This window comes from Trachurus japonicus, chromosome 22 (assembly GCF_045865225.1).
Source record: "Trachurus japonicus isolate A0001 chromosome 22, Traja_1.0".
NCBI classification, from domain to species: Eukaryota; Metazoa; Chordata; class Actinopteri; order Carangiformes; family Carangidae; genus Trachurus; species Trachurus japonicus.
Genome location: NC_140928.1, coordinates 21,662,447 through 21,684,325, shown reverse-complemented (window position 1 = coordinate 21,684,325; position 21,879 = coordinate 21,662,447). Strand labels below are relative to the sequence as shown.

General features: G+C 39.9%; 1 protein-coding gene across 1 annotated transcript in view; it reads right to left on the bottom strand.

Annotated features, from left to right (window-relative positions):
• Window positions 1–5,145: 5,145 nt before the first annotated feature.
• sntg2 (syntrophin, gamma 2) overlaps window positions 5,146–21,879 on the bottom strand; it is an 89,610-nt gene continuing 72,876 nt past the window's right edge. The window contains exons 15-17 of the mRNA XM_085767335.1: window positions 7,569–7,661; window positions 6,937–7,047; window positions 5,146–5,828 (exon numbers count right to left, since the gene is read on the bottom strand). Coding sequence (XP_085623461.1) covers window positions 5,700–5,828; window positions 6,937–7,047; window positions 7,569–7,661 — 333 coding nt within the window. The 3' untranslated portion in view covers window positions 5,146–5,699. The remainder of the gene's footprint in view (window positions 5,829–6,936; window positions 7,048–7,568; window positions 7,662–21,879) is intronic.

The window sequence follows — 21,879 nt, the reverse complement described above, 5'->3', positions numbered from 1 at the left end:
GTGATATAATGACTACTATTAACTACTATTCTAAAGCCTCATCACAGCATATCACTCTGCGTCAGGCAAGTATGAATGCAAGTTTGCTGTTGTGTATCCATGACAACAAACTGTGACAGTCAGTAGGTCATTCTGTGTGTGATGGATGTAGGCTATATTATGTATTAGTTTCACTTTTTGAATTGAATTGAATTGAATTACTGACATGATGATTACTGCATGGTATTCTTACTTATTGAGATACACCTGTAAGTGCCACAGTCGTCTCCCAGATCATCATATGTGGCTACCGTAAATTCTCAAATAGGCTAAAAGCCGACTCTAACAGACTCTGGTCTCTGCATTGGCCAGGTCTGGCTACAAGCGAATAAAAGCCGGCATCAATTAAAATCCAGGGTCTATTTCTATTTTCTGCACATTCTTGTTAATGTACAAAACCCTCTCAATCGCCTGTTTGAGCAGTTTCTAAGCTGCAAAGACCCTATCCGGTCCGATCTGCAGACACAATCACCACCACACAGGACTAGCCCAGCCACAGGTGATGATTAAGACAGATTTCATTTGTATAAGTTGTATATTTTTTGAGCAAAAACCTCCAGACTCAACCTTTAAATACGGTAATCCATGTGCAACGTAAGGATTTAAGGAATAATAAAGGAAGACAAATTCAGCAAAAGTGAGATATTTTTGGCACAATATATATATTTGTATTATGTAAGGCTTCTTACTGAATGGTCACACCTGATCATGGTCATCAAATCCTTCTCCTCCCTGATTGATTAGAGAGAGAGAAAAATAGCAGCATACAGTTGTTTACAACTTCTATACATCTGACTGTAAAAATTGCACATTGGAACATAAAAACACTTACTGGATAGAACTTTCTAGAGCCTTTCTATCAAACTTTACCTCAAGGACATAATTGGTGAAATAAAAGGACGCAGTATCAGCAGCAGTCATTGCAGTGTTTAATGGGTTCATGGTCCTTGCTTCACTGTGCTTCTGTCTTCCCGAGCCTATTTTCAAAGTTTTCGATGCAGACTGTGGGGATTACTGACAGTGAAGAAGGCCATGGCAGCCGTCCTGAAACTTCTCCTCATCACAAATACTTCAGTTAGTGTTCAGGGTCCGCTGCCACCAGTGGAGTCAACTGTGAGAGTCACGGCCCATTGATAGTTGAGCAGTGTACTTGAAATTCATGCTTGACACGGTGCTGATGCAACTTCATGATGCTCTGTATGTGTGTGTGTGTGTGTGTGTGTGTGTGTGTGTGTGTGTGTGTGTGTGTGTGTGTGTGTGTGTGCGATCTCACCAGTGGGCAAAAGATCATCTCAGTCGTGGCTCCATGTGCTCTCTTGTTGTCACAGTGGCTGCTTTAGCTTCCACACAGAACTGTTTAAAGCCCAAACCTCTCAACAAATGAATCCCAGTGTTTCACAGTGAGGCGAGTGACATCCAAGGAAAAAACTTAAGACATTCATCTGAATCTTTCATCCACCCTGTCCACACCCCTCTGGCCAGCTACTATGAGTTACAACTTACTTTTTATAAGCCTATTATTATTATTATTATTATTATATAGAGGCTAGATAGCCTGTAGAATATAATGCAACACCGTACTGTGGCAGTGCATTCAATTATACATCTCTGAAGTTTATATGCTCAGTTTTTCCCTGTCAGAACAGAAGGTGTTGAATCCACTCTATGGTAATTTCTGCCATTGCAGTCTGTTGTAGTACTCAAACATCCCATTAAATATATGTTAGTCAGATTTGGTGGCAGTCTCTTTCTGACCACTTCCCAGTTGCATCAGTTAAAAAATAATGGCCCAAAAATAAGCAGGAAGTATCTGCTCTCTCTAAGTTGCTTAATAATGCCTCAATGTCTCAATGAGGTTGACCAACAAACTATAACACTGGCATTCAGGAGACAAGACTAAGGGTTAGTGATGGTCCGTGAAATGTTTCTTACAGGTCTGGTAAATAAGAGAGGAGCTATTGTTTTGTTTTTTTTAAATCAAATTTATCAATTTAACAGCTATATGATAAATCTCAGTAAATTTAATATGGACAAATTGATTTGGTTTGTTAAATAGACATACTTACGACTAAATAGACATACTTATATACAAAAATGTGAAGTAAATCTAAAAAAAAATCCTTGTTTGTACAGTAAGGTTACATCATAGTGGTGTACACTTCAGAAGGGTAGGCCGGGCTCCATTTGGACAGGTTGGCACTCTATCTAATGTGTTAGCAATCAGATACAAATTTTAATTGTGGAGAACGGCTACAGACTTCAGTGATTTAGTGCACAGGAGGGTCTTGACCACAAAACTTGATATGATCTTGATGATATTCTTAATTCTGCAGGTAGATCTGGTTCAATTTTTCTCCTATTTCATTGAGATTGACAAATCTAATCCTGCCATTTAAAAATGAAAGTCAAGTCAATAGATCAGTGCTTTAAATAATCATCTATCCTCTGTGACTCATTTGCCTTAAAGTCCAAAAGAAAACTAGAATGACATTCTGTAGAGTTCATTCCTCTGCCAAGGCCAAACAACCCCACCTACCCACCGTGAAACCTAGATTATTAGGTGGATCTGGATCACTAAATTGCATAAGGTTTTACATTATTTCCTGAGAAAATGATCAAAATATTGGATGCCCCCTACTGTATAATGTGTAGGAAAAGTAATTTTAAGAAATCTTGCTTCCACATTCTAATGGGTTCTTCCCTGGCCACTGTGTGACCTTGCTGAGAAACAAACCAACAAACAGACGCAAGTCAAAACTTCCTTGGCAAAGGTAGCTACAATAAATTCTTTAGCCATCTCAATGCATTAACAAACAAAAGGAGTGAAAGTTCCCATGGCTGGCCAAGCCCAGTGTCACCAGATAGGGCAGGTATGTACCTCTAATGCAAACTGACAGCCATTGTTAGGACATCTCAATAGCATTCCAGGTACAGTATGGGACAAATTCATCACCATGCACTTTTCATTCCAGTACCAATAACACAACAAAACAATCTAGGGAGGAGGTGAGTAAAGTAACTAGTCAAGTTTGTTGAAAACTGATCCAGCCACCTCTGTCTGTGTCTGTATGTGACTTTCAGGCTGATTTTTAATTGTTACGATTTATTTCACTCTAGATTAGGGCCAGTCTGTGATTGAGACACACTGCACCTTGAGGCTGAAAACGTACACACAATTTCACTAAAGAATTGCTGCTTCTCACATTCCCTGAATATTATTCCTATCCTCCCAGTGTTCACACTTTATACTTTACTACTATATACTTTAATCCATTTTGGGGGGGGGGGGCTTTTCATGCCTTTATTTGATAGGACAGTTGAGAGAGACAGGAAATGGGGAGGCAGAGAGACGGGGAATGACACGCAGGATAGGGTCGCTCGACGCGGGAATCGAACCAGGGCCACCTGCATTGAGGACTAAAGCCTCAACACATGGGGCGGGTGCTGCAACTGAGCTAAACAATGCTTTGTGTAAGTGTCTTAGTGTGTGCTTTCTCAATTTTCATAATGACATTACATAATCCAGGATCATTCAATCCTTTTCATGTAGAACAGGTACTCTGATGACAATAAAACATCCTTGAGGTTGTCCTTAACATTAATGTGTAACACAAAACAACAAAACTGCACTGACAATGGTAATTGTTCCTCAACTCTTTAAAGTATTACCATTATAACAAGGTTACTTACTACTGTATTTTAAATTGTGTATTTGATACAATCTCTTGCTGACAGTTCATCCAGTGTTTTCTTGTTGTTGTTTTTTACTGCTGGACATTGCTGGAGGCCATTTCTGCCCAATATGCAAATACTGAAACTTTCATGCATTGAGGGTAAAAATCACACCAGAAAACGAGGGTTCAATCCCCTGCAGCAATGGCTCCAGCTTGGCTGTGCACCCCCGAAACACAGCCTGTCATAACTCTGCAGTGGGAAGACAGTTAGGAATCATGTCCTTCATGGTGCACTAACAACACATACTGATGTATGCATTAGCCTTCTTATGTGGAGTAGTTGTCCTCTAGTCAAAAACTGTTGAGCCAACATCTTGACTCTCTGCACAAATAAATTGGGATAAAACAATTCAATCTTTTCACAGCCCAGTTGTGTTCCTGGGGGGCTTCAATTCACTTTGGGTTAAGGGTAGATTCTGCTGGTTGCCTGGCAACCTGATGGTGACATCCAGACTCCAGAAAGTTATTTTACTCATGTCTCCCTTAGAATAAACTTGTTTACTTTAACATTATGTGCTGAATCTCTTGATGTGGATGACAGAACCAATTAGCTGAATGAGAGCAACCCTGCAGAAGTGCTTATTAATACCAAATTACACAAGCTGAGTGGGACAGCCTCATCCAGCAAAATCAGACAATCTCTTAGAAACATCACCCTTTTAGAAAATAGAGTCATCTTATATTTTGTCTTCTTCACCCCACGTCAGTAGGGATTGGCTCCAACCCACCCACCCTGTGACCCTCAAAGGATAAGCAGTATAGCAAATGGATGGATAGCCTAACAGGCTACCGAGATAAAGCTGAGCAGGAGATAAGCAGTTTAGTGCTCGGATAGCAGATACTAAAGCTACATCCACTGCCAACCCGCCAAAGTGGACGTACAAACCCACAGGGAGCTGTGACATGTCTTGTGTAATAGGCAGTTGTGCTTTATGAGTATTTTATTGAAAACACAGCAAATATGTATATTAACAATGAAACCATTACATAACAAAACTCAAGACAAATCTTTTCATTGTAATTAGAGTGGGAACTGATAAAAGTGTGAATATTTTGACACTGAAGTTCAGTGAAATGTCCTCATTAGCCGGAGAGACTTAGAACTCAGGCATTTTGGCTTTATTAGATACAAAAGATCGGCACAACAGCACAAACCACATACAACTCAACCGAGGCCAATGAAGTATCCCTACAGTGAATCCTGCCTGTGTGAAGCTTCTTATGTTTCATTGTAGCTGGAGCCATATCAGAGGTGTGTTGATTTAGTTCAGTAGTTAGCTGGAGGCTTACTGGACTGCATCATATTGTAAGATGTTAGTGTTACTCCTCATAGATATGACAAAAGAAAACAAACTAAACCAGATGAAATGGCAACAGGGAAAGGTTATCTTTTAATTACTGCAGTGCTCAACTGTGAACTTAAATGAAATAGAGTTTGTGGTAAATGTGAATTCTTTCCATGATAGTACACCAACATCAGATTCATGTAGGCAGTTGAAATACCTCCTCATTAGCTCTAAATTCCTCATCAGTTTTCTGCTTAACACAGTGGCAGTTTCTATAATTAGCTATCTGTGTCATATTGTCAGATGCATGGCAGTTACACACCATATGGTTGCACGGGCGCTACCTTTCAAAGTGACAGATTAGACATAACCTGCTCGCAGGATCATTGCTCATAATGTAATGAAAGGAAAAACAGAAAGAAATGGAAGAACTGTGAATCTGTTTTTCTTCCAACTTTGTCAAAATTTCACCCTCTTTCCACCATGAGTTCCTACCTCACATACCCCATGTTATCTTTTACAAATGTTTCTTTTTCAGTAATACAAAAATAGCAAGAACAAGATATACATATCAATTGGCTCTGTGCATAAAATACGGCGGGTTCGCTTCAGGTGCACATGATGATGAGGATGTGTCTTCTTAACTGTTCATGTAATTTCCAGGGAAGCTTTGACTGCACACAAAGAGAGGGTCCATGGAGGCCACTTTAGCAGCAATAAAAGAATGTATGCAGTGGAGAACGGCTGTCAGATTAGCAAACTCCAGCTCCTTTGGGGGGAAAAAAGTCAAGGATAGAATGACAAGTCAGTCGTTGTAAGATGTTCACATTAAATATAACACATTTTTAAACTTATGATCTCTTGAAACATTGAATTTTAGTGGGTTGTTTCAATTCACAAGACACTTGTCAGGAAGGGTTCGCCTCTAGCTGTTTAAAGGGACAACGAGGAGTTTGTATTTCGTTATAAAAAAGTCTCATATTAAAGGGATAGTAGCATTTTTTTAAAGTGGGGTTGTGTGTAAATAGCCCCTAAGTACTTTAATTGCAGTAGAAGACTCTCTGCACTCCTCCCGTTAGCAACGCCAGCCCATAGCCCTGCCCAGAGATTTACAACATACATTGTTGTGAATGGACCCAAAAATTGTATTATAGTGAACAATGGAACTGTGTATTTTTTTTTCAGATAAAACCTCTTTTAGGCCACGAAAATAGGCCGTTTCTTTGGGTCCATTCACAACAATGTATGTTGTAAATCTCTGGGCAGGGCTATGGGCTGGCGTTGCTAACGGGAGGAGTGTAGAGAGTCTGCTACTGCAATTAAAGTACTTAGGGGCTATTTGTAGATCATACAACCCCACTTGGGGTTACTACTATCTCTTTAATGTGGATGAATCTGCATTACCCACACTTGTTAATGGCTCCATTTTCGATAAATATATCGTTTTGGCTTTATCATTATTTTGTAATTATTATTAGTGGTGGAAATGCTGGGCGAGTCGACCAGCGTTTCCTTACTTACGGTTTCGCGGACGCAGCCTGGTGGATCATGGTAATATTGCCGCCAAATCGCCATTTATGGTCGGAACTACAACGGTATCTGATCGTCTTTGAACCTCCAACTTTCATACTTGATGAATGAAAACATTCTTGGCAAGACGTCCATCTTGCGCCGGTCCAAATATTTCACAGTGCGTGTGGAGGCTCATGGGAAACGTAGTGTGTAAACGCTTCGCTTTCCAAAACTCCTCGTTGTCCCTTTAATAAATCTACCTGCTAGTTCATAGTGAGTAATACTAAATGCAAAATAAGCCCACTGAAATTCAACATGTCACTGTCAATCTTTCATTTTAATGAAAACAAAAATGACTTAATTACCTTCATTTCTATTTGCTTGCTTTCAGCGTTCTTGAAAAGGAGTTTTACCCTGGTTTTCCCATCATCAGAGGAGCCTTTAAGTTGAGAGAACTTATATCGCCACAGTATGGTCTACAGGGGAGGGGATTATAAAACACAGCAGCATAGGGATTTCAGTAATGAGCACAACATTTAAATACCATGTGTTACTACAGAGAGAGCTGCATGATCAAGTACTGACATTTTAATGTGCAATAGTGCTTTGAGAAAACGTATAATTTTTAACAAAAGAACATTAGTACTTTGGAACCGAGTGCCTTACCGTTCAGTGAACATAGATTAACTCTGCAGGCTTGACTCAACACTTAGCAATGCTCCCAAAATAACCTCACAATGTACCTTTCACAACAATAGCCAACTATCTGGAGAGTCCATTGTGCAAACCTAATGACATCTAAAAGGCTATCTTTATATTTTTTCGAGGGGAACAGATGAGGTATTTGAAATATATTTTCAAATACGATGGAAGCCTACTGTGAGTATGTGGTGTATTAATACAGGAAAAAATAAGTCAAACCGCTGTCTCAAGAGCAAGGCAAGAGCAGCACAGAGTCAGGGTGTCAACGACAATTGTGAACCCAGTAATACTTTACCTTTGAAGTTCCTTCTGAGCAGGTGAAGCCCAATCCAAAATCTACGGTGAAACACAGTACATTCCCCTGGCTGCTGCACATGTAGCTTTTAGACTGTTGAGAGAGGATAGACACCCATGACTTTTGTTGTTTTACATTTCTTTGCAATGACACACTATGCAAATTATACAGTGGTATAATAATCTGACATCAAATTAAAAAAAAAAAAAGATCTAATAGCAATAATCAATATGACTGAATATTGTGCCTATGTATGGGCTGCCAGGACCACAGCAATACATAAAAACACACATTACCTCACAGCTTGTAAGTGTAGTCATGTAGACACACACACACACACACACACACACACACACACACACACACACACACACACACACACACACACACACACACACACACACACACACTTTTCTACACTCAATGGTTCCATTCTATTTAGGTGTGTTAATGAGCGCAGACAGTGAGTTCACAATAGAGGAACACAGATCTCGCAGACTTGAGAGTTATGCAGTCATTAGTTTTATTATTAGATACACCTACAGTATGTTTGACCGGTCAAAATGTTCATTGAAAGAAAGGATATAAATGTCACTGGGTAATCAGCCTGTGACCCAGTAAATGATACTTGGTGTAATTGAAGTATAAATGCCCTGTAACACCAGCATTTACATTTCTTTGTGATATCAATCCACTTTAAATGAAATCAACTTTAATCAACATGCTTCCTAGTAACTGTGCATGTGAGAAGGTGAGCACCCCCCCTTCTCACTGTCTCTGGGGTTGAATGCCACGGGTTGGCGTGGCCCACGTGGGAGCGATGAGAGACTTTTCTCGGACATTTGTACACACACGCACAGTCATACACCCGCACACACTCCCACATATTATTCTAAAGACTCTATGAAGACGTTATGTTGTGTATGTTTATAATATGTGTGTTTGGGGTCGTGCTTTGTAAACATGCGGGGCATGAGCCGCGCACCGGTGTTGGGAACGCGGTGCGCCGCGGCTCGCACTCACCACACCCACAAGTCACCTGAAACAGTTTACACTCCTTCCTACCAGCCTGGCGTGTAGTGAGGTACCCACTACTCGTCCCACTCTTCATCTGTTCACTGGTAAAGACTCTGGTCCTGCATACATTCATTTACACGCAACATTCACCTGCACTCCCGGTCCAGCTCCACTGCTCCTCTGTGGAAGCGCGCCGCTGCAGGGGCGGTCTTTAACGAGCGCGGGCCCGGGTGGGCATAGCCCATGGTGCTCAGGGGTGTTTGTCTTGTTGTATCGTATGGTTTTATGTGATCATGTTGCACAGGTATTGTGTGGATATGTGAAAGATTGTACAAGGTTAAAATATGTTATGTATTGTTTATTCTGGTGTGTATTGATGTAAATGATGTGTTTGAGGGACCGTTATAGTGTTTGGTTTGCCCTGCAGTAATGGTTTGCCCCAATTAAGTTAACTCACAGCAGCTGTATTTAAGGGAGTGGCATTTGGCTTCCGGGCGGCTCTGCGGAAAGGTGCTCTAGCCTGGTGTGAGGCTATGAGGTCAGTTCTAACCTGGTGTGAGGTTAGGGTAGGGTCATTTTTTGGACCTGTTTTTGCCCTCAGAGGGTGTGTTGATTATTGTTGATTTTTTTGTAAAATAAAAAACCTTGTCTTTTGGCGCTCGACGCTTCGCTGGCTCTGTTTCCAACCTCCATCACCTAAGTCTGGTCTGCCCTGATCCCCTTTACGTGGGGAGGCCGCTCCGGTCCCTCACAGTGCAACTCTCCTGACCTTAGATGGAAGCTGGAGAGTCCAAAATGGACAAAGCTATCTCATCTTATTAGCTGTATTTCTATTTGACCTCATCTGTAAAGTTCTTCACAAAAGACACAGTAAATTATGCGACCTTACTTTAGCAGTAACGACAGAGCCACAGTGACATTCACACAGCAAGCTCCACTACCAAGCTTGAACTTGTTGGCAGCTAGCTTGTTAGTAGAGACAAATTCTTATGGGAGAGTGGAATTTTACTTTTGCTGAGGAAATGAGGAACTACAAAAATGAAAATAAAAACACTTCAAAAAGAACATTAAAACTCCAATCTGTCAGCCCACTTCCTGTTTAGTTGGTCTTGGCACAGTGAGACATCCTCCTGTGATTTTGTGTCAAGAATAAAAACATAGGCTATTTGTTCTAATTATTAATAACTTCTATGCTGCAGTACTGTGTCCTCCTCAGTTCTCTGCTGGCTACACGCTTTGCACATTTCTTTTTACATTTTCTAATTTCCTAAATATAATTCTAAAGAGATCTATTATTGGTTACAGTGGTGCTTACAACAAAATCTATAATGGAACTGGAGAGACAAACAGCCAAAACTGTCTTTTGGAACATGGGACAATTACTGTACAGAGCCCGGCAACAGAACTGGTTGTTTGCCCAGCCTGGCATACAAAGTCATGTAAAAGCTAATGCAGCTTGAAAAAAGGATTTATATCCTACATCAAATGAGAGAGTGTGGGCCATCCTTTGATTATGCAGAGATATTTTATGTATACAATTGAGTATCAAAAGTATCCCATTCGAAACTGCACACCAACCCCACTGACATCCACCACAGCGGAAAATCCAACAATAAATCAAATAAGAGAGCAACAAGCTGGCTCTGAGATCCTGAAAAAAAAAATACTTTTCCCCGTTACTGTAGAAACTGTCAATCACAACATGTATTCATCTCAGGCTTCATTTCAGCTTTTGGGAAAGAAATTGAATCTTTTCGCAGGCTCCTGGCAGACTGCATACATGGCTGACATTGGTGTGTCTCCCCTTTCGGGTAAAGGTTATTGACAATTTAAAAAAATATTTAGAGAACACTTTAAACCAGATGATCAGTGGATCCAGACTGCTCGGTGCCAACCTGGGTCGTGCTGTTGGGTTTCCTCGCTCTGGTGATAAGCGTGAAGGACACTGCACACAGACAGACAGACAGACAGTATCTCTCTCATTTAATCTGACCCTCTGCTCCACATCCCTGAGGCATTCAGAGGATGTGTCTGTCTCAGTCTGTCTTCCCCCTTCACCCCCTCCGTGCTTCCATGACCATCACCAATCAAGGAGTTAGTTAAAACTGCCAACCTGAAGCTCAATCAAACTGATGAACTATTAAACAGCAATAACCGGAGACATCGTCCCTCAGGTGTCTGCCAGAGACGAGGCAGACCCCATGCCGCTTCCTTAAACATTGGAGTGATATTAAACAGCCGTTGGCATGATCAAACACATCGTAGCAATCACATACCATCTGGTACCTGCCTCAGTAATCTTAAATCTATGAGTTTTCAGCCACAACCAGTCTCGTTTCCTGTCAGAGTCCCTAGAGCTGAAATGAACTTTTTATGTCAGATCCTTGGCTAACAAATCTGTTTTCGCCTAATGATCTACTGTATGCACTAGTTCAGACTACTGATGTCACAACAATGATAGATAAAGGCTTGTCCCCCAAAGTATACTTTTTTCATCATTCATTCAGATAAAATAGAAAAGAGAGAGACTGAAGCCATTTTCTCTTCATACTGTAGTTTGTGTGTAATGGCATTGAGCCGGATGAATTCACATCATTTGAATATCTTGCTGTTGAACTCAAAGCAGCATTATCAATGTTTATGTTATATGGCTACCAAGATATTCACCTCTATTCTCAGAGCTGATCTCACTTGTACGACTAGATATGCTGAACAGACTCCAAACTCCAGAGCTATGGCATAAGTGAATGGACTGAATAGCCTTGATCTCTCTCATCGTGTAAATGAAGCCACTCATCAGCATAGTAACACTTCAGACTTAGTAATCACTTCATGGGTCAAACACCAATAATGTTTCAGTATTTGAGTCATCTGTTTGTGTCCATATCTGTGTGGTATGTGTGTCAACTATCCAGTTCTTGTGACTGCTCTTTAAACCACTTTCAACAATACCTTGTCATCCACTTTAAATAATGATGCTTTTGAAGTGGGTGTTTGACAGTGTTTAAAGTCATGTCCTGAAGATTCATCATGAATTCCAACCTTGATGGTACTGCACTGGCCAGCTAGAGGCTGAAATCCAACTTTCTATTCATTAGTAAGATACTTTAAAAGATATAGTTTCAGTGCAAATGAGGTCATTTCTCACAAAAAAATATATTTTTGCTGAATATCATTCAGACTTCAGAACAAATCACAGCACTGAAAAAACTCAACTTATTAAAAATAATCAGAGACCTGGGACTAATCTCTGACAAACAAGGTTTGAATCCTTGCTTTGATACAATTGACTATATGATATTGTTATGTATCACTGAATGACCAGTTGGCTGGTCTACACATCAAAGGGGGAATGTTTTCAGCTCATCTTGGAGATATAGTATGTCTAATAAAACATGAGATCTGTACTTAGGTACAAGAGAGTTGCCTTAGTCCTTTAATATTATCATTATATGCTAACACTTGCCGACTTTGTCAGAAAGCATGATTGTGTTTCTATAGTTATGAAGATGGCACACAACTATATATTGCTAGTGAACCAAATGATGCTGTAATTGTTATGTGTCTTCTAAAAAGTATATAGGTGCATGGACAAGCAATGATTTTTTTTTTAAAGATAATGAGGACAAAACTGAACTCCTACTAGCTGGCCTTAAAACAAGAAGAGAAATGCTGATTAATAATCTGGGGAAATTGTTATCTTAGATTCAGAAGTTTTAGGTCCCACATCAACAAAGTGATGAAGACATAATTGCTTATCCTTAGAAACATAGCCAAAGAAAAACGCTTTAAAAATTGAAATAATAAAAGAAATACTGATAAATTCATCTATGTCTGGCTTTAAAATTGACTCAGTTGTGATAGACTTTACTGGATGAAAAGAAACAAAAAAAGAAAGACAGAGAGACATCAGATAATTTAAAATTCAGTTCTCCTTTCATACAAAGCTGGCTAAGGCTACATAAAGACCAACCAATTTTCCAACTGATCACAGCTGCTGTTTTATTGGAAGCCCCGGCAACAGCCATAAGAAAACTGTTACTGTGGCCTGTGTTTGTTAAAGCTAAAGCTTTGGAAGATGTATAGCTCAGGAAACTCATCTTGCTAAAGATTTTTGAAGAAAGTGGAAAATCTCATCTCTTCACTTTAACCTCAAAATCACAATGACTTTCCTGATACAAGCCTGAAATTCATATTTCAATTATGCACTGTGGCATTTCTTGCCTTGCCTTACCATCCTACAAGAGGCTTCGTTAAAGATCTAACATGTCATGTACGGCTTCGGAGGTCTGGAAACAAGAGCACATCTGATATTTTTCCCCCACATGAGCTATTGGGAACAAGCAGCATCCTGTGCAGCTTCCTGATAATGTCAAGACACATGACAGAGGAAATCCATTTTGGAGGCCATAAATTCTTAACGTTCATGTTGCTACCACAACACAAACAAGCATGTGTTTCAATTCTTTTCACAGGTCCTTTTTAAAGAACTGATGAATAAGCACTCGACTCTCGGAGGAACTACATCCCCTGAAGGCTCGTCTTGCCAGATGACTTTATTTTTGTGTTGTCCATTCAATGGCAAAACCCCATAGAAGGGGTGCATCCTGATTTTCTGTTTGTTATGTTTCCTTTTTAGTTCTACCTCTTGTTTCTCTTTGACTTGAGAGCACTGTGGGGACATGGTGATTTTAATTATAGAGTGTGCTGTGTAGTGAATAAGGTATGGGGCTGTACAGTCATTTTACTTATGCCTCAAACCACATGTCTTTAGTGGGGTTGTGTGAATTCAGCTATGACGCAGATAGGAAATAAATAAATAAAAACAGTGACAAGCCAGTTGCTAAGTTCTTGCTGTCACCACTCTTAAGACTGTGTTGTGACATGGTGAGCAGTGAATACACTTCACTAATTGGAAGGTTTTTTTTTCCTGTGGGAATTAGCAACATGTAACAGGACATTAAATATTTCTTAAAGAAAATTCTCCTTAGCCAAGTCTGACTGAAAAAACACCCTATGTGAGTGATATAACAACACAAACGACAGGTGTGAGAGAAATACTTGCCAAAGTGTCTAGTGGTGCTCTCAAAAAAGGAGAGGAGATGATGAGAAAGTTCAAATCTGGGATGTGAGACCTACTGTACAGTTATATCCCTCTGAAATAAACAACAAATCCAATAGCATTAAAGTCATTTGACGAGCTGAAAGTCAATGTCACCCTGACCTCTTCTGGTAAAAACTTACACGTCTGATAGAACATGTTGGGTGTGGTTCTGCATGTCAATAGTTCTGCCAAAAGTGTTGTCTCTTGCCACTTCAACCACAGCCAACTCTAACGCCAATGTGCACCTACTAGGGATGCACATGATTAACCGTTTAACCGTTAACCGATAACAAGAACTTTGACCGATTAATACTATCGGTTATTTATTTATTTTATTAGCTCCTTATGTCGTCAACTCATGGGGGCGTGTCGACACGTGCAGAGTTCACGTGCCTTCAGTCATATTTCCCAGCAAAAAGTTACACAGGAGGACTGACAGTATGTGCAGCAGCAGCCCCCATGAAGGAAGGTCAGACAATAAATGTAACCTACACGGACATAGATGTGAATCACCTGTAACTACGGCGCTGGAAAAAAAAAAAAAAAAAAAAAAAAGAGGACATCGCTGCTCTCCAGCCTGTTCACCTGCAGCTCTCCTGCAGCTCCACAGAGGAGCTGTCAGAGGAGCTCTGCTGCTCCTTCAGCCTGGTGTTTGGCTGCACTTTGTATAAAAACAGTTCTACATTGGACGATCTAACCTCCATATGAGCGGGATCAGCTGAGACAGAGCGCATTGATCAGCTGTCGCGGCGCACGTGTGTATTTAACGGCAAAAAAAAAAAAATGGAGCGATACATTTTTTTTTTTTTTTTGCCGTGCGCCGCAAGTGTCTTAATCTTATCGGTTAACGGTTAATAATCGGGCGTCGGTTATCGGTCAGAAAAAAAATTCAAAATGTGCATCCCTAGCACCTACCCCTCCCTGGATCCTAACAACCTCCTCCTACAGGTTGGACTGGTGTGAAGTCAGCTTAGTTACAACACATCACATAAAAACTCATTTGTTTCTGCTATATCTCAATAAGCGTTTCATAAATGAAATTTGATGCTCACGTTCTCATTCCCCCAGTGATTAGGCTACTTGTAATTATTTCTAAATCAAAAATCCCATGACTTTATAAGCAATGATCAGGTCACATGTTCAAATTGTCCATTATTTAGTTCCAAAACCTCCAAAATCGAAAGCCATTCACATCAGCTTTAGTTGTAATTTGTGTTTTGTGCTAATAAGCAAAAAACACACACAGAGAAACTAAAATGGTGAACAGGGTAGTTACAACTCATAGCAATGTCACTATGTGCAATTGCATTCTACAGTTACATTAGCATGGCAGATTCTTGTTACAGTGGAAAACTAAGTTTTTAAGAAATTCAGAGACACATTGATGTGTCGGTATGAAAGGAAATCAAAAATGATTAATTGTGCCCACAAACCTGCAGTATTGTTCAACTGTTACCATACACTTCTTTCACAATAGCAAGGTGTGAGTAGAAAAGCTGATTTGCTTTGTATCGTAAATACTTCAATAGCCTTCACTCAGTCTTGTTGAATAAGCAACTGGCAAAGTTATAAGATGTTTGACAAAAGGAAAATAATAAGAGGACTCGTTATATGAGCTGAATAGGTTGTGTCCTTGGTATTGAAAATTAGGACTTCATATACTTTATATGACTGAGGGAGAATATCACAAACTCACATAGCGTGTTAATTTGCCATTAAAGCCAGTAGGACACCCCAAAAGTGAAATATGATACAGTTTGATGTCTTGCTGTGAGCTAAAAGACCTCATCAACGCCATGTTGGGTTTCATCATCTCAAAAAAGGGAAAAAAATGCACAGAGGCAAATGAAACCTGGACAATTTTGTCCGTTATACCCCCCGCGTCTCCCCCATCAGCAATGTTTATGTAATGCACGCATCCAGGCAGATTGCAGGCTACGTCGGACTCTGCTGGGCACTACTCAGAAACTACAGGAGGCCGGCCTAATTGGCTGGAGAACAGAGAATCATAGGCAAATTGAAATCCTTCATCACTTTCATTGGTTTCCCAAAGGACAGTGTCCCACATTTGCATCATTAAAGACTGAAAAAATGCTACATTATCATTCATCCTGTTTGCTTTTATTTTGATATGGGGGAAAACTGCCCATGCAGCAATAACTAAAAAATCCAGATGCACTTACAGAGTGCTCTCATTACATCTACTTCACTGTTCAGGTAGTAGGTGATTCTCTATCTTGAATGTTATCCGTATTTGTAGGTTGCCTATATGTTACACTGTTTGAGATGTGTGCCAGTCAGCCAAGAATTCAAACTGTCCTAAACATCCCTTGCAACTCGACAGTTGACACTAATGCCACATCCAGAATGGATTCAGCCCAATTAGCTGGCTAAGAGCAAACTGTGGCTGCAGCATCAAACACCCCTGCAAATTATCATTACCCTTTGAAGCTAATGTTGCCTAGTGCAGCAGAAGAGTTCTGCTTTAGGCCTTGATATTGTTACAGCAGAAAGAGAGAGGATAACACATCCATTCTTACTTGCCCTTGCAGATGATTTTTGCTTTTGTTCTGTAAAATATACCTCCAAGTAATGCATAGTCTGCACCTTTGTTACTATACCACTGGCCTTCCTAAACACCTAATCCAAACTGTTTACCTGCACTCTGACTTTCTGCCTAAAATTGTTCAGAAGGTGATCTTTTACATAGGGTTTTTATCTTTATCCAAGTCCTGAAGCTATTGTTGTTCTCATGCAGTACCTCTATTATAAACTGTATCAATGATACAGCATAAAGTACATGGAATAAACTAAACTAAAATCTAAGTAATGTTCAATTTAAGAAAGCTACCACCCAACATATTTAATCCTACTATTTTACTACAGAGCTGTCTGCAACATCATCTTTACTCTCATGAATGAAAATAGACTATAATTTCAATTATTTTAGTGTCACTCAAGCTACTGTTTACCACCAAACCCGGACTCAGTACAAGCTTCTTCTTTGTACAAATTCTTTGTCTTTTTTTTTTTAAATAATGGGCTCTTGACTTAAGACAAGGAAGACAAAGACGGAGAAAAGAGATCAGCTGTCAGATTTCATCTGTACTGTAGCTAAAGCCTGCCACACTCATAAAGAGCGGCGGTCACATGATCGTTTAAACATGGCTGCTGTATTGCTGGCTGTTGCCGGCTACGAGCGCTACTGTCTTTGCTATCGGCTATCAGGAAACCTCCCATGTATGTGTGAATGTCTGTGTGAACCTCATGTAATGCCAGGGCTGCACCGTGGCTCTCTGTGAGGTTGTCGGTGTTGTGTAGAGAAGTGGCTTGTTGCCGCGAGCAGCAGCATGCAGAGCTCGGTGAGCAGAGCTCAGCAAGCAGAGCTCGGTGAGCAGGCACTTCTCCGCACAACACCGGCTCTCCACACACAAGATGACTTTTGATTGAAACGGCCACCGAAGTCGGCCCCGATAATCGTAAATATTGAACATGTTTAATACTTACGATTATCGGCGCCGAACGTATTCCAAGCCGATTGTCGGGGGAATTTTGACTCTTAACACACCACACACTACAAGAGAATCTTATAAGATAATCTTAGGACCTTAAGATAATCGGGCGGTGTCTGTCCGTGGTCGGAAGGGGGAAAATCGGGGCAAAATCAGCCCGATTATCTTTATGTGTGTGGCAGGCTTAACATTAGCTTCCTCTGCATCTGCATCCCAGAATTTTTCATCATTTCTAGCTGACTTATTAGTATTGGAGCGAGAACCAACTGGATATTGTGATAACAGGTTTTACAGATTACCAGCAGAAGCTGAGTCATGAGATGAAAAGAGCTAAAGAGCAGCTAATGCTGTCCATTACTCTGGTAACATCCAAAGGCTTCCAAGTGGAATTTGCTGCTTGTGAACGGGAAAAAAAAACAACAAAAAAACATCACTTGGTGTGCTTTTGTGACAGTTGTGACAATCTTACCCTTTCTGTATTTTAACTGCTTAATTGTTTTATTGTGACAGAGCGCCGCACTGATGCTGAGGGAAGTGAAAACAGGCAATCAGCACAGTGGGCTGCTGAATTTCACTTTGAATGCTGTGGAAAGTGGAAAGAAAAACGTGCATTCTGGAAAAGAAAAAAAAAGATATGTTGAAGCCTCTAATGGTTTTACTGCCATGAGTAAAATAATGTGAGATCATTTATTCAAACATTAAGTGCATATGGAGTTATTAAAGCTTTGTAAAATGCCCTAGTCGTAGAATAAAAATTTAAAGGCAGGGAACAGTGTGTGCTCTTTCCTTGGTTGTTTTTTTTTTCCGTGTACAGTGTTGGGGGAAATTACTGTATATACTGCTTGGATAGTGCAGTGCTCACAGAGCCTTGCATGAGGGAATTACAATGTGCTCTGATTTTCGGTCTGTAGCTGTTAAGCAAACACATGGATTACATTTTTTTCTTCAGTGATCCTCATTGTCACAGTGACAGTGTGCCACCACAGCATGTTGGTGGTCACAGATGGAATTTAAATCACTGCCGTTTTCATTCACTCACCCCAGTCCTGCAGAGAGTGCAGGCACACTTAAATAATAATATTGATGCTGCTGATTTTCAAGCTTTAAACGCTAACTGGATAATTATTTGCTCATTATATGTTGGAGGCATGAAGGCCGCCACATTTTGTTCCATTATTATCCTTTCTTTGTGGGTCTCTACAGTAAATTTGGGAAGTTTACCTCTTTGGATTTTGCTTAGCCTCGTTTTTGATTGTTTCATCCAATAAAACAGGGTTAAATGTTTCAATTTGAAGAGGACGTTGCTCAGAGATGGGGATGTTAACCCCACATTCTGCTGTTGAACCAGGTAATTTGCCCTAATATTTGAACCCCTTCTCCTGTAAAACTTTTAAATACATCAGCATAAATGCCACCTTGATGTGTTTTGTCCTGTATAAGTTTCAGACCATCCAACAAGAAGTTAATAATGACAAAAGTACTTTCTGTCATGGCAGGCGTTGTTATTTTCTGCCATGCATGAGATCTCAGAATACAGTTTCATGGGGATTTTAAAAAAGCCCAAAATTAGTGAACATGCTGCTCTGCCTCATGCAGTCGCTCTCACTCCATTGGATATAATGGCCTTGTTCTGGGCAATGTTCAGCTTTCCCAGCTTTGTTGTGAAAGCCCTTTTTAAGTTTTTGCTTGTGGCATCCATCTTTGTCTCATTACAGATTGTAAAGAATGGTCTCAATTACGCCCCTTATGGCAGCTATAGGGAAAACATCCACTGCAACTGCGGCTGATCAGACATGACTGAGTGTCTTTCTACTGTAACTTACAGTACCAGTCACAAGGGGATGTAAAACCTTAAAGCTACTCTGTGGAGGTTTATTCAACCCTCATAGGGAGCAATGTTTTACAAGAGGGTGCCTGTTGTCAATCCACATAAGATGACCCACAAACGCACCATCTTATTGTACACATCCTGGCATACGCTTCCCAATAAACCTCTGCACAGCCAGTGGCAAAAATGAGTTAACAAGAGAAGAAGACAGAGCCAAAAATCTATCAATCTTCAAAAGAAAATGTTGCTTCATGAGGAGAGAAAAGCATATGAAATGTTTGTTAGACTTCTTTATACATTGCATTTTGGCAAATTATGCTGAATATAAGCATAGCCTTACTCAAAAGAAAGCTCCACAGGGCATCTTCAAGGTGAGATCTATGCTTTATCCAAACAGCATGTTAAGAGGAGATCCTGCAATGATGAAGGCTAGCTGTTTGATATTGCCAATGTGTTTCTTCCCCATGATAAGGGGCAGGGTTAGGGCTGGTGTTGTGGGAAGCACACAGTAATGTCCAATAATGGATAATAATGGAACAAATTTTAACACTGTACTTTTTTTTTCCTGCTATTTTTTATTTATTTATTGAACATGCTGGTGGCCTTCTCATTTCATGAGGTACAACTCCCATTAATATTAAATTGATCTTGGGAGGCATATGATGCAATCAAGTGTTTGTAAGAGAAAAAGAGCAGTTATTAGTAATTTCTGCATGTGTTAAGTTCCATTAGTGCACAAATGAAAATATCATGTTGTGGTATATAAAACATACAGATCCCCTCTGCTTTTAATCTTTGGGGATGTGGGAATGTGCAGAATTAACTGGAGAACATAATTGAGTGTGGTGAAATTATGACTCTAAACTCTGAGTGACCACATGAGCCCTGCAAACATAAAGGGATTATACACGGTCCCCAAGACTTTCACATTGATGGCTTTAGCTAAAGAGCCAATATCCCAGGCCAGAGTCAGCCATGCTGCTTACTGGTGTAATACCCACATACTATCCTTAAGGACAACTAGTAAAATAGGAAGCCATTTAATTATATCTGCTTCCCATGTTCCCATGTTGACCCGGAAAGGTTTTTTAGTGATTCAAATATCATCTGACAGGTGCTCTGCTTTGTAATATTTATAAATGTCCCTACTTAAGGGTCCCAAGCACCAAAGCCCTCCGGCTTCATAGCATTTTTAGCCTTTATCTTTGGTTGGCTGCACTTGAGGGGTGAAAGGGTGGGAATGGGGTAAAATTATAAAAAGGTACCGCTGGCCATTTCATGAAGAGTCTGACCTGACATGTGGCATACTTTCTTAATTCTTGAATACACTGTGTGATTATGTCTATGTGGAGGCTTTAAAAGCTCAATGAGAAAGTGATGATACTACAGAGTCAGATATAAGACCCATGAATGATTGCAGTAGTGCTTTAAGCAAGGAACTCCATATCTGTGCTTATAATTAACTTTACTTACTGTAGGAGACTCTTTTCATCTTTGTCTCACTTTATTAAAACAACATAGATGAAGAAAAGACATAACTCAACCACAGTTGGTGGTTGAAAGTTCTGTTGTCTGTTATTTGGACTTGTGGCTGTTGAAAATACTTTGTCCTCGTCTGACAGCTCTTCTTCAAATGATTCAGTTCTGTGTTAAAAGTGAACACGAGAACTCATGTTTTATGTATGTTATAGTACAATTCTTTTCCCCTTTGGGTCATCTTAGTCAGCTTTCTTTACTGAAAACAACCAACTAGCCTTGTAATAAAAAAATAAAAATCGAATATTTCTGTGGTGCAAGGAATGTTTGAAGAGCTGTTGAGCAGTTCCCATGAAAATCCCTTTCTATAAGATTTCCTTGTCTTTTCAGCTCTGTGAAAGACATTCTATAATGTAATACTTTTAATAATTCATTTAGTCCCATAGTGCAGGTAATATAAAATGTGTGAGGGAGCAGAGAAACAGAAAGGACTCTTTCTTTTTTACTGGATTTTTTTAATTGATTGTGTTTTCAGATATTAATCAGCCTCTCTGTTGGGCTAGAACCTGACAACCTGAGACTACAGATCAATTAGGCTAATCCATCATTGAGATGAGCTCACACAGGGTTTAAGCACAGTATAGCATAGTTTCCTCCTAAACCCCAGTTTGTGGTGCTCTTTAACCTTATTTCATTATATAGAGGTACTTCTGTTTTATGACCGTCTAATGTAAGTAGGAGAAAAACAAAACAAAACCAAAAAGCCCACTCTGGTTCAACATTGAAAGCCATGTAAACTCAAGAACACACACTGCAATGAAACATTTCCTGTGTCTATACCGTTTTCAGCATATTATTTATAAGGATTGGGGATATTCCTACTCCATATAACTAATATGTTTGTAAACAAAAAAAAACTCCTTCAGTTATCTGCTTTGTTCATAAACTAAGACAAACACAGTCCAACTGTTCAGACCAATACAAAATAGCTACCAACAAACTACCACAGGTATTACACATGACATGTGTAAATATACTGTACTTCCCTAATTAACAGTGCCTGTTGAGTTCTGATGGGGACTTGAAAAAATCCCATCTTTCTGTTACTACCACTGGGAAATAATCCCCAGCTGTATCCACGTGGATAAAGAAGCATAAAAAAAAATGTTTGCACAATCTAATTCATGACAGTAAATAACACACTGCACACAGCAAGCAATCATTGTATACAGTCGTTCTGTATTTGAACAGCAGGGAAAAGTGCTGTGTTGCGTGTGGACCCAGCAAGCCGTGTGTGTGTGTGTGCGTGTGTGTGTGTGTGTGCCTGTACTGGACAGTAAATGGAAGCATAGTGAAGTAAGTAATAAAACTTTA